Here is a 14,059-nt window from a genome sequence, read left to right on the forward strand (position 1 = left end):
TAGACTTTTTTCCGATAAAATCTTCGTTCTTATTAATACGAAAGGATATAAAAAGCCTCTTTGAGTTGTTACTCTTGAGTACATGACTTGTATGCAAACACACAAACACTAAACATTCGAATTTGATTGCAAAAAACAGTAGAGATTGATGCGCATGTGACACGATTACAAGTTTGTGCGTAATAGATTGAATGCTGAACCAAGAGCATCTTCAAGTGTTTTACTTAAACCCACTCTCTAAATCATTATTTGGAGAGTTACTACGTTACGCATAATAGATACAACACTGAACCGACAATGTCTCCAAGAGTTTTTCTTAAACTCACTCTTTAAATCATAATTCGAAGAGTTACTATGTTATACAATTACAGTGTGCATAATAGATTCAATGCTGAACCGACAACATCTCCAAAAGTTTTTCTTAAACTCACTCTCTAAGTCATAATTTGGGGAGTTACTAGGATAATACAAAAATCGCTCTATCTTTAACCTTCTAACATTTTTTCTATATCTGGTATATACACTCTAGAGAGTCAACCCTGCGGTGAGGAATACAAAATAGACGATAGCAATATTTAGAGTTGTTGGATGGTATTTTTTACTAAAACCTCTATTTCCATCAATAATAAAGGATATAAAGAGTTTGCTCTGGTTAGAGCGAAGAAGAAATATTTCCCTCTTATAGAAGAATGGCTAGAGCACTAATTGTGATCTTCTTTATATTTTCTTTTGTCCTTTTTGGTTTCTTAGATTCTGTTGTTTGGACACCTCCTTTTTATTCTATTTCTATTATTCATATATACTAACCAGTAGGGGGCTACGCCACATGTTTTTTTTATAAAAAATAAAAGATATAAAGAGTTTTTTTTGGAGTTGCTCTGATAGCAAAAGTTATAAGAATAAAATATAAATGCAGAAAAGTGAGACGTGTCAATTTGCTGATGAGCCCTAGCGTGCGTGCATGACCGTGAGATCTCCTTTTGTCCCTCAGTTCTAAAGCACAACTGCGCATAATAAAACAGAAATCGTAGCATCAGAAAAAAAAAAAGGAAAGAAAGCGGAAGTACTCAGTAGCAGCACGTTAGCAACCATAGGGTCGATGTTTTAAGTTGCAACAGTGAAATTATAGCGTTCATCACCAACCGGTACAACTAATACACGAGAATGGAGTACTTTTTTTTTCCACTGGGACATATTGTTCTGAGGGTGCTTTGAGAGCACGGTTCTAAATAATCGACCAAGTGCAAGCTTATGCTCCGTCCGCAAGGAAAGGATTGGCGATCTCATCAGTTCCATCGGTCGGTGAGACCAGCATGACAGCCGTGCCTCTGCACACCTGCAAGAACCAGAATGGGATGCATGATGTTCAGATCTGCAGTTGTAAAGCCCATAAAAAAGGAACATCGCATATGCCAAAAGTAATTTATTTATCAGCGTCCAGACAATTATGTAGTTTCTTAACTTTCTTCAGGTAATGCCTGGACCTAATCGCTAATTATTATTAGAATCATTCATCGCTAACAAACTGAGTACAAGCTTCTTAGAAGAATACAATGGCACACTTCAACATCAGCTCCCCATGCATTACTCAAATATCATAGGAATGACCGAGTACAAAGGTTAAATCAACAATTGTCAGAAAGGAATACTTACAATGAGGCCAAGCTGTCTGGTTTTCCCTGATAGCTTCAATGGATCATCTTGCTCTACAAAAGAAAATGACAAGATTATAGATCATTCCATTAAGCACTATAAACAAAAATTTAACATTGTTCCATCTGCACATGAAGCATATGAGCTTCAGACATGAGGCACATTTTTTTGAAAGACAGATATGAGGCACTATGACCCTGTTATTTGCAGAATATATAGTCCATTCTCCATTCAGTCTTTAACACTTAGTTCAGTGCTAGTAAACAGTTATTTTATCCCCACAGCTAAATTTTAATTAAACAATTAGCTTGCAAATGCTAACTGCCCAAAATAATTGAGGCAAAATGTGCTTTTACATTGTTTCATAAGTCTTAACCCTAGACAAGTTCAATGAGCAAACTCCATGTTACACAATAGAACCAAAGGAATCAGAAAATACCTCTTTCATACTCAACTGCTTCATCTAGCACTAAGTTGAGTAGCTGGTCATATCCCTTTAGAGTTCCTGTCACTGGATGCATGAATAAGGTGGCAGGTCAGCATGATTACAGAACAAAAACCAGAAAAACAACAAGAAGTTCCACGGCTTTAAATCACTGAAGGAGCCTACACAAACTTCAGCAACTAGCACAAGGGACAATATGCCTAAGATGGATACATGAATCATTCCAACATAAAAGGAAGTTGCAAGCCAAGAGCCCAAGAGGTTGTGTAAATGACTGCAGTGAACATTCCACATTGTAGAACACAAAATGGTGACAGCATTACTAGTTCGTTTTGATTTTCCAATTTATATATCCCTTTAGTGTTCTATAAAGACAAGCACACAAACACATACCCAGTCAGAGAGCAAAGGCACACATTATGTTTTAGAGTAAATTTCACAAAAAAAAACTAGGATTACGACCCAAGTGTCACAAAACCCAAGGTTTTGGCATGTACTAATCCCAAGTTTTGTGGTTCACTAATGTACCGTCAGACAACAATGACTTATATGACTCTTGGTATAACCAAGCACTGGGATTTGTGGTGTGAATTTCACTCGATAATTTATCCAAAACGACAATACATCAGCACAAGTTCGCACAAATAAGCGCATGAACAAGGTATTTATCCCTCAACGATTCATATCACCAGCTGGATAGAGACGACTCCAATTAACAGTAAGCAATAGCTAAATCCTGCTCAAGGAGAAGGTACAAATTCGGAGCACCGAACTGTCCTGATAGTTACAGTTATAGGAGGAGGAATGAACGAGGGAGGGAGATGTGAAATCAACCTTGGCGGCCGCCGGTAAGCTTCACCTGGACGCCCTTGTCGACGAACTTCGCCAGGTCGAGTGCAGTCTCCTTGCGCCCAGCCTGACCATGAAACAAGCAGCACCACTTAACCTCGCTTCACCTGCCACTAGAGGAATCTAAACAAGTTGAGTCTTCCGCGCACGCGGAAAGGGGGCGTCGACGCTTACCATCTCAACACGACACTAGGATGCAGCCGAATCCTTCCCGCGGATCCTCCTGTCTTCACCTGAAAGCCGGAAATCGCCGGGAGAGTCGAGCGGATTTTCGCCCTAGCAGTCGATGCGGCCGCCGCAGGTCGGGAGGACGGGGAGGTGGAGGTGGGGGAAAACTCGCGGAGAAGAAAAGCAGCTCCCCTTCCTTTTTTGGGCCGATGATTTGTTCTTGGACCGTGATTTTGTTGGGCCACTTCTGCCTGACTGCCACCGGTTTTTTTTTTCCGCGGCAATCAGTCCGCGCGGATGGGTTGGCCCACTAGCGTTTGTCTCCACGCCTGAAAGGCCCGCTCCAAGCCCAGTCAAATTTCCACAGGACCTTGGCTGTAACCCATGCTTTTACTTTGCATATAAAAGGAAGGGAAAATTTCTTGTGTGCCATTAAAAAAAGATCGTAATGCCCTGTGTGTCTCTGAAAAAGTTCAACGGTCTTCAGCGTCACTGCTCCAACTTTTTTGTGCCCTCCATACCACTGCCGTCAGTTTGGGCTCTAACGCCGTCAAACTGCAGTTAGAGCCTAAACTGACGGCAGTGGCATGGAAGACACAAAAAAGTTGGAGCAGTGGCGCTGAAGACCGCTGAACTTTTTCAGAGGCACACAGGGCATTGCGATCTTTTTTAATGGCACACAAGGAATTCCCCCTAAAAGGAAAAGCAGGGCGTCCCATAAGGGACATCGCAACACATCGGATCGATTCAAGCTAGATCCGAACAAACCCATCAAACCCTAAACACACGGCTGAGCAGCAATCGAACTCCCTCAGCACCTATTTACTCATTTCACCAGAAATTTAGGACATGTCCCTCTCTCGCACGTTTGTAACCCCTACTATAAACTTTTGGTGCTAGTAACACGAGCAACAACAACGAACTGGACGTAGGGATATTCTATCTGAACCAGTATAAACCTCATATCCTCTTAGCACACCATCCGAGCCAGACACACGATATTAGAAATTTACTTATCGGTGGTAACTCGAAACACCGATAGTTGACGTGCTAAGTAGGGGTCTTTTGCGCGTCTCAACATCCACACCAGCCCTTGGATGGCTAGTCACAACGTCAGCTGGGTCCCGGACGCGCACGTGCGCTTCGAGGACCTAGACTTCATCGTCACAACGGAAAAAAAGTTAGAACAGGCTTCCACAGTCGTCCAACCAATCAACTCTGTAGGCCTCGACGTGATCACCGAGGCACTGGAGGAGCTGCAGCTGCACGATCGAAGGCCCACGCCACCGGGAGCAACCAGCTCCTCAGCTTCGACTATGGGAGGTTAGAGCGCCAGCTCGGCGCCTTCCTAGGACCCCGACCGTCCCGAGAGGACTTGCGCTGATGTAGACAAGGCCCGATCTTTCGAAAGATACGATAGCGTCAATTGGTGGAGACTCGACGTTCATGATCTAGGCTTCGAACCAAAACTGATTCGGACCCTCACAATCGTTACACCACTGCTCCGTTGGTTATTAACCACACGAACACGATTGACCTCACCGAGAAGGCTTTCCTACAAATGAATCGAGAACACAAGCAAGGACGGGATGAACGCAATCTGAAATTGCAAATAAATATGAGGCTTATGATAACAAGAAGGAGTTCATGTCTTTATTCGAAACAACTAATCGCCATAGGCGAACAAGATCAAGATCTGGGGCCCTAGTTCACAACAAACGGCCTTGGTGACACAGTTGCAGCAAAACGACGTCTGTTTCATGAGGAAAACAAGAACTAAACAAAACTCAAACCCTAAGAAGAGCGATGACTGCTAATTATAGAGCCCCAGACGTCACCCCCTGGATGCGCCCTTGTCGATGTTTTACCACCGGCAACCCATCACAGGGTACCCGGGACGGTGATTTGTTCGGAGGGGTATCGGCGTTTGCAGGAACTCAATGGTAAACACAGGGAGACAATGATTTATACTGGTTTGGCACACCGGAAAGTCACGGCGCCCTACGTCTAGTCTGGTGTGGATAGTATATTGCGCCCTGCGCTATTTGTTGTGTTGCGAGGTATGTTGTGGTTGTGAGTTCTGTCGGTTATGTGTTGGTGCCGATCTAGGGACGCCTGCCCTCCTTTATATAGTCCAGGAGAGGCGGGAGTCCTAGTCGGTTATAAAGTAGAGATCCTAGTAGGATTACGTGTAACTAGTTCTAGTAGGATTATATGTAGGGAATCCTAGTTGGACTAGGTCTTCTTCTCTCTTCTTCGTGGGAAACCCCATGGGTCCCGTATCGACAAGCCCCCGAGCATCTCATGGATGAGCTTCGAAAGCCTTCTTGTTCTTCTTGGTCTTCGTTGAGTTGTTGTAAATCCGTTCCAGGTTCTTCTTGAAGTGAAACCTTGAGATGGTCTTCTTTGTCTTTTCTTCGGCTGATGTGCACTTTTAGACAAAAGTGCACTCAGTGAGTGTAGCCCCCGAGCATCTTGCTTGTTGGGACAAGAAGCTAGAGGGTCCCTTTAGTCTTCTTAGTTGCTCCGAGTTCTTTTTCGGTGAGCGCAATTTTTTGTAAAAATTGCACTCACTGAGTGTAGCCCCCGAGCCTCTTGCTTTTGCTTACAAAAGTTGGAGGGTCCAGATTCTTGTCTTCAAAAATGTTTTGGGGTTATGTATCCCACAGCCCCCGAGCCTTCTCCGAGTACTTTTCTTTAGAATAGAAATTGGATGAAGGGTCTTGATGTGTTGTCGTAGTCTTGAGTACTTGTATTCTTGGTCTTTCATCCTTGAATCCGAGCCCTTGGGCGTAGTTGAAGCGAATGCCGAGCCCCTGAGCTTAGTTTTTTTACTAAGCCGTGATGCTCTTCCGAGTTGTTTTTTATTCAACGAGGTCATTTCTAGACTTCTTTGGTTCTTGATGTCCCTCTTCCAGGTTGTTTGCACTTCGTCCAGGTTCTTTCTTAATTTGTATGTACCTCATTCGGGTTGTTTTTTTTTATCAATCCGGGTTCTTTCTGAAATGTTCTTCCAGGTTGTTTTTGATTCATCCGGGTTCTTTCTGATCCTGTCTTAGTTCTTGCCGCACCTCTTCCAGGTTGTTTGCACTTCGTCCATGTTCTTTCTGAACTTGTATGTACCTCATCCAGGTTGTTTTCTGATCAATCGGGGTTCTTTCTGAATTTGTCTTGGTACTTGCAGCACCTCTTCGGGGTTGTTTGCGCTTCATCCAGGTTCTTTCTGAACTTGTCTTGGTTCTTGCCGCACCTCTTCCAGGTTGTTTGCACTTCATCTAGGTTCTTTCTGAACTTGTATGTACCTCATCCGGGTTGTTTTCTGATCACTCCAGGTTCTTTTTTGTCTTGATTTTCGTTCCCAACTTGTCTGGGTTGTTTTTCTTCAATATGGGTTCTTTCTGATCTTGACTTGATCTCTGTCTCTCCTTGTTGGGGTTCTTTTCTGATCAATCTGGGTTCCTTCTAACCTTGTCTTGGTTCTTGCCGTACCTCGTCGGGGTTCTTTTTTGATCAAACCAGGTTGTTTCTTGACTTATCTGAGTAAAGTAGCTTTCAGGAGCGTGTTTTTCCTGATCTCATGGTACAGATGTAGCTTTCCTGCATGTTAAACATAAAAATATGTTGTAAATGACATTTCGGATATAAAGTGGGGAGCATGTCCCATATTTGAATAATCAATCAGGAGCGGGCCCTGGCATTATGAAATGCATATAAACTTTGTGCGTCTTGTTCTTGCTAGGCCATGCAAATTCCTCAGGTAGTGTCCTATTACGTTTAAGCACTTGAATCTCTGGCGTATGGTTCAGAGGTTCATGACGTGACCATGTGAGCCTGGCACTTGGTTCGTGACCGTCCATGTGAGTAGACAAGCTTCACGGATTAAGGCGTGTTCTACCTGAGGAATTCGGTGACTGTTAAGGGAAGACCTAGAGCACTATGTTTGCTCGCATGATGATTTTTTGTATCTTGAGCACTATGTTTGCTCGCATGATGATTTGACTTTAGAGCACTATGTTTGCTCGCATGATGATTTTTGTGTCTTCCCAGAGACATATATGAATAATATCTAAAATATATAAAAATGAAACGTGACTTAGCTTGGTTCGTGGCCGTGTTGTTGATCGCCGCAGCCGAGTAGTTGGCGTAGCATCCGAGTAGTTGTTCGTTGTTACGTCGAGCGTAGGCGGAGTCGGTGGGTTGTTGTAGTCGAACAGCATGATGAAGTCGTCGGACAGCTCGTCCAAGTTGTTTGCTGATGAGTTTAACCAAACGAGTGACTGTCATGTCGAGTACTCGAAACAACTCAGAACATGTTGCTGGGTTCCCAGAATTTGGTTGCTTGCTCGTGACTTGTCGGCTTGGTGTAGGTGGTCTTCTCTTTATTGACCGTATAGCTTGTATTTCTTGAGTATGTCGTATGTATAAATCAATGCACAAACACCTTTGGCTTTGCTTGCTTGCTTCCTTTGTTAGCTTCTTGCATGTCCGTGATGTATTCATATACGAAGTTGACTTGGAGACGGGGGTGTGCGCGTGTATGCACGGGTTGATCCATTAATTCCGTATATCCTGACTGACTTGCATGTCGTTATCCTTTTCTATCCAATCTCATAGCTTGTATATCTCTTGGATGTGTTGCTTCATAATTGGCCCGCATGTTGTCGGCTTCGTGTGGGAGTAGGACTCTTCTTGTGTCGGAGTTGTTCTTGAATACGCATATAGCTAAGTTGTGATGGAGTCTGAGTTGCAGTCCGACTTGTACTTGTATCAGGCATGTTTGATGCTGGTTGGCATGTAGTAGGAATGTGATACAGTCGTGCTTCTACTAGGATCTCGCTGAGTTGACGAAGTTGGAGTAGATGTTGACGAAGAGGTCTCGTGCTCGCACGAATTGATGCCGATGCTGAACGTGAATACGACGGGTTGTCGATGAGGCCGACGAGAGCCACGGTGAGTTGTTCTTGAGGTCTTCTAAGCCATAGTGAGTTGTCGACGAGGGCCGACGAGTGCTGCGACGAATCTTGATTTTGAGGTCCACCGAGCTCTCGAATGCAAAGCACCGAGAACCCCTACCTGGCGCGCCAGCTATCAATGTTTTACCACCGGCAACTCATCATGGGGTACCTGGGATGGTGATTTGTTCGGAGGGGTATCGGCGTTTGCAAGAACTCGATGGTAAACACAGGGAGACAATGATTTATACTGGTTCGGCATGCCGAAAAGTCACGGCGCCCTACGTCCAGTCTGGTGTGGATAGTATATTACGCCCTGCGCTATTTGTTGTGTTGCGAGGTATGTTGTGGTTGTGAGTTCTGTCGGTTATGTGTTGGTGCCGATCTAGGGACGCCTGCCCTCCTTTATATTGTCCAGGAGAGGCGGGAGTCCTAGTCGGTTACAAAGTAGAGATCCTAGTAGAATTACGTGTAACTAGTTCTAGTAGGATTACATGTAGAAAATCCTAGTTGGACTAGGTCTTCTTCTCTCTTCTCTATGGGAAACCCCATGGGTCCCGTATCGATAGCCCCCTAATGGGCTCTAAGACGATACACGGTCCAATGGACCAAAAGACGGTGTCGCAACACCCTGGTAAATTCTGGATGCTGACTTATTTCTATGATTCCCATTGATTTCAAAGGGCTTTTGACGTGAGACCACTTACATTGGCTTCCTTATCCAATTAGCTTTCCATCCATATGTGGATCGTCAAAAATAGAGCCCGGACGCACCCGTGTGACTAGTTTTATGACAGACTGGTCCTAGAACCCGAGATGGGCTCGAACTTGATTTGGGCCTCCACCTTGGTGACTCGAACTAGATGAGCTTCGGGCCTCCTCGGTTAGGACACCCTCGCTGATCTCCTCGTCCTCTATCTCCAAGCAAGGTCATATGCATGGAGCTTATGTCCTTATCATGCACCATCTCACCTTTTCATTCGCCAATGTCATGATGCAGCTTGTCGGAGGAGAGCCACTCTCTCTAGCATACCTCATCCAAAGTGCTTTGACAATGCTCCTATCCGGTCTCCGCAACACCGTAGAGACCGTTGGCCACCTATAGCGTGCACCTCCATCCCCTGCGAACAATGAGTTCATGGGGATGATCGAATACGTTGTGGAGTCTTTCCACAACCTTCTCATGGGAGAAACGGAGTCGTCCTCCACCTCTTACTCCAGTGGGGGGAGCTATCACCCCTTTCATGAATGTTTCATGACAGATACCCCCAAGGGACACGTCAAAAGCACCCATGAGGAAGAGGCTACCCCAACGAACAATCTCAAGGATGAAGTCGAGGGGGATGTGGGGGCCCCACCCCACCTGTGGGTGGAGCAGCTGAAGACCTGGCACCAAGAGCTCGAGGAAGTGCGACTCTAGCTTGAGTAGAAATGCATGGAGCTTGAGTGAGAGATCGACCACATGGAGACGGTGGGTGCATGCGTGCCATGGCCCGTGACGTGGATCGGAGGAACGTCGAGGATGATGATGCCCTCCCATACTTCACCCGGGTGAGCCAGAACATCGCTACTGCTGTGGCCTTACTCTAGAGGCTTCTAGGGCCCACGACGCCGGAGGATTGTTGGGTCCATCATGAGATCCGCACGCTACTCGAGCGTGCGGCGACGTCAGCCAACGCATACCCTCGGAGCGACCCGACAATGATGAGTTAGTCCACCAGACGCCACAAGGCGGTAGGCTACGCACCATGGTCCTGGTACATGAGCATCTCCACCACAACCGTGACGCACGTGACACCCTCGATCCCCGCAGGCGTGTCCACGGTGATCCAAGGGAGGGAGCTAGCCACGGCTACCACCCTCATCGTGGTGGATGCTACGACAGCGGCGAGGACCAAAGCTCGAGCCCCGGCCTACCGAGACCTCATGCCTTTGGCCGACACATCCTCAACGTTGCCTTCTCGCCACGGTACTGACCACCAACCAACATCCCCGAAATACTCCGGGCAAATGAACCTCGACTGTGGCTTAAGGATTATCAGCTTGCTTGCCAAGTTGGTGGAGCAGATAATGACGATTTCATTATCCACAACCTTCGATTGTTTCTGGCTGATTCAGCGTGAACATGGTTGGAACACCTTCCACCCAACAGAATCCATGTTTTTTCCTCGAAAGAAAGGCAGAAGGCCCTCAGGACCGATCGAACGGGTGTTACATTATGCTATTTTTACTAAAACAATGCATGAGCATCTTCCTTGTATGTGAATGTGGGTAATCTAGGGTATAAATCAATTTTTGGAAATTGAAACGTTCATTTGAAACATGAACCGAATGTTACATGGTATGTCATGTTGTATCGCTTGGACGGGAAATTACTCGCGGTCGGGATCGAGAGTCACTAGCTAGCTTAGTGGGTAGCTTGGAAACCAAAAGTGATGTTGTTTACACCAAAATTTGGAAAGAAAGTCACAGTAACTCAAAAAGCTCCCAATATGATGTCATCAAGGAATCAATTACGTACAAATCGGAACTAGCCGATTCAGATGCAAGAATTAGAATCGGCTTTCTTCAGGTGACGCCAAGCCGATAGGGACAAAGGCTATGATCAGCACTAGGACGGAATGTGATGGACTCTCAAAAAGGAAAAGATTAGAGTTCAAGTTATCTTAAATTAGGAATGTTTTCTTTATACCTAAGATTGTAGCGAATCGTGATCGAGTAGGTTTCATATTTAGACTCCGGGTATAAATACCAAACCCCGACTATTGTAAAAACAACAATCAATCAAATACAAGTCAATTACTTTTTTTGGCTCCAGCCACCCCTTAGGAGTAGGAGTAGAGTAGATCTCGGTGAGTTCTTCAGCGAGTACGGCTACATCGATCCGGTCGACCTCCACTACTTGTCTGTAAGTACCGTCATGGTTTATACCTCTGTTCATATGGCTGCATCGATCCAGTCGATCCCCACTACGACTCTGGTATAGGCTAGTTATCGATTCTTGTCTAATTCAAGTATGGCCTGTGTGATTCTGCCTCACACCCCACTGCTTGAATTAGATCGAGGTCAAGTTATCGGCTCTACCTTAGGATGGCAGTCTTTGGTAGATTCATTAAGTTACCAATATTGCTTATTACTTTCATCGTTTATCTAATTACAGCAATATCACTCTGCCCGATTGAGATTGATCTGGATCGGCCTTATATCTTATTTAACCCATCATTTGCTAATCTAAAGTTGATTTAATCTACATCTTAAACGATGAGTTATGCTTTATCGACTGTTTTATATCAATCTTAATCGTGCATAGCGTGTGGTTAAGGCATGTTCGATCTTGAGTAGATCTATTGGTTAGCGAGAACCGTTTCATGGCCTATGGGATTTTGCCTCTCACCCCACTGTTAGCACCGTGGAGTGGGGATCGTTAGTTGGTAGATTCATTCCTGAGAAGGCATGACCTTAACTGTGCGCTATGCCTGAATCGGCTGTTTAGCCGATATCGAGCGCTTTCATGAATAGTTCATATTACGAGATCATTGAAGTAGAGATAAGTTGAAAGATATGTTAGCCCCATGATCTTATTATTGTATTACGGCCTGTATGATTCTGCCTCATGCACCATTGATATTAGTAATGAGTTAGGATCATCAAGTCTATTATTGTTTCTATGGCCTGCATGATTCTGCCTCATACCCCACTGATCATAGCGATAGATGAGATCTAACATGTTCATTAGATTTATCTTTATTAAATGGTCAAGTGATGTTGGATTGTTTCTTTATATAAAAAGGAGTTCGGTTACTTATAATCATTGACTCAGTATAAACCAATCATCATTGATATCTTATTGCCATTGATTAATATTTGCTTAAATAATATTTATCCTGAATGATAACCGATTCTTCTTATACAACCCCATGAGCTTTAATCGATTTATTCTTATGAATATGCTGAAATCGACTATTTAGTCGATCTTCTCTCATATCGGCTCTTAGAGCCACACATTCAGGACTATCTGGCAACACCGACACGTTCCGCCCTTAATTACTGATGATCTTTCTCTCCTTGTCAATTGTAGGGTCAAATTGACTGGTGTGTCTCGGGAGAATTATGCAGGATTGACCACCCTTGCGCTGAAGCTAAGCAGATCTGCTCCATCGAGCGGACCCTTCTGGCTTGCTGCGTGTGTCCTCGGTACGGAGACGAAAATTCTATGTCGACACATATTTCTGGCACGCCCGGTGGGACACCACAATCGTCATGGTGGCTCACAACAACGACAACATCCTTATGGTATACTATGAAGACCTACCTGTTGAGGATAAGGATACCATCAGCAAAGCTACAGAAGAATTTCAGAAGAAGTGTTTGTTGTCCTACACCAAAACACGTGACAGCACAATTATTCAAAAATTTCCACTACCAAGAGTTCTACTACATGGGCAGACAAATACAGTCGAAGCTGAAAACATGCGTTTCTTTGTAGAAGCCATAGATAAATCTATTTGTGATGCCATATCAAGCCGCAATGAAGCTTTCGTTGACGCATTTCACAACGCCATGAAAGAGGTAATTCATGAATTTCAGTTGGTCAGGTTGGATCGACTTGTTACAACATTCCAGATCTGTCGACTCAAGGGACTAATCAAGTCGGTACCAGCCATCAAAAAGCAGCACCAGCTAGTAATGGTGATGTCCAGACACTTCATGGTTCATCTAAACAAACTCTAGGTACTACTACGAATCAGATACAGTACAATCCTAGACCATCAATACAGCATGTGCAATAGCCGACGGGGCAAGGTCAGAATTAGGTGATCAATTTTGGTATATCAGGCCACATACCTTCGTCGGCTCAAAAAATAGCACCACCAATTCAAATGATCCATAGAGATATAGATCCTTATGTCTATAATCTGAGACTTCAAGCAGCAAGCCAGTAAAGGACCCAATAGATTGAGATTCCACAAGGCTATCACTATGGCACGGATTATAACACCCTCCACATGATGCCAAATCTAGGATATCAAGGCACGCGGGATTTCAATCCATAGATAGGTCAGCAAGTACCGAGAATCCCAAATCCACAAGCTGACGAGTTGCTACTGAAGGTGACCGAGATGATGAAGAATCAGTTCGGTCTGAAGCCAAAGGGGCTAACCTTTTCGTACAAATGTCTATATCCAGAATGGTATGATTTAGTCGCTCTTCCTACAAATTACAGGCTCCTAGAGTTCGCTAAGTTCACCAGTCAAGACAGTATAAGGACAATAGAACATGTCAGTCGGTATCTTACACAATTGGGCGAAGCGTTAGTTGAGGATGCCCATCGAGTTTGTTTCTTCTCCTTATCCCTGTCAGGGCCAGCCTTCACTTGGTTTTCGTCACTACCAGTCAACTCTATTGCCAATTGGGCTGACCTAGAAAAGAAGTTTCATACATATTTTTATACTAGGACTGGAGAAAAGAAGATAACTGATTTGACAACCATGAGACAAAGGACTAATGAATCGGGCATTGAGTTTCTTTAGAGATTTCGAGAGAGAAGGAACTTGTGCTTCTCATTGAACTTGGCCGATGATCAGCTAGCGGCTTTAGCTGTTCAAGGAATGTTGCCAAAGTGGAAAAAAAGCTGCTAGGACAAGAATTTGACAACTTAGGTCAATTGGCTCAACGAGTAGCAGCGCTCAATAGCCAATTTCAAAGTATGCGCAAAGATACCTGATTCTAGAAGAGTACTACCATAGCCAAAGCTTACAATCCATACTCAGTAGATGATGGCTATAAAGATGAAGAGGAGGAGGTTGCTGCAGCTGAATGAAATTGGGGCAAGAAGACAGTGATGGTGCCAAATCCTTGGGGAAGAGGAGTCGAGGAGAGCTATGACTTTGATGTCACAAAATTAGACAAACTCTTTGACTTCTTACTTGAGAAGGGCCAGATCAAATTGTCAGACAATCATATTATGTTGCCCCTTAAACAGTTGAAGAAT

General features: G+C 44.4%; 1 protein-coding gene across 1 annotated transcript; it reads right to left on the bottom strand.

Moving 5' to 3' along the window:
• Window positions 1-1,081: 1,081 nt before the first annotated feature.
• Window positions 1,082-3,307, bottom strand: LOC136497863 (sm-like protein LSM7). Its single transcript, XM_066493737.1, has 5 exons — window positions 3,122-3,307; window positions 2,933-3,014; window positions 2,093-2,164; window positions 1,654-1,706; window positions 1,082-1,336 (listed from the first exon to the last, which is right to left on the bottom strand). The coding sequence occupies exons 1-5, from the start codon at window positions 3,122-3,124 to the stop codon at window positions 1,250-1,252; spliced, it is 297 nt and encodes a 98-aa protein (XP_066349834.1). The 5' UTR covers window positions 3,125-3,307; the 3' UTR covers window positions 1,082-1,249.
• Window positions 3,308-14,059: the final 10,752 nt, after the last annotated feature.

Source organism: Miscanthus floridulus, chromosome 12, assembly GCF_019320115.1.
Source record: "Miscanthus floridulus cultivar M001 chromosome 12, ASM1932011v1, whole genome shotgun sequence".
NCBI classification, from domain to species: Eukaryota; Viridiplantae; Streptophyta; class Magnoliopsida; order Poales; family Poaceae; genus Miscanthus; species Miscanthus floridulus.

What these genes read in the sequence shown, in the direction of transcription:
- LOC136497863 (XM_066493737.1), bottom strand. An exon ending in GCTTACCGGCGGCCGCCAAG is followed by an intron (nt 2,165 to 2,932) that starts GTTGATTTCACA and finishes TCATGCATCCAG; the next exon opens with TGACAGGAACTCTAAAGGGA. An exon ending in AGCAGTTGAGTATGAAAGAG is followed by an intron (nt 1,707 to 2,092) that starts GTATTTTCTGAT and finishes TTTCTTTTGTAG; the next exon opens with AGCAAGATGATCCATTGAAG.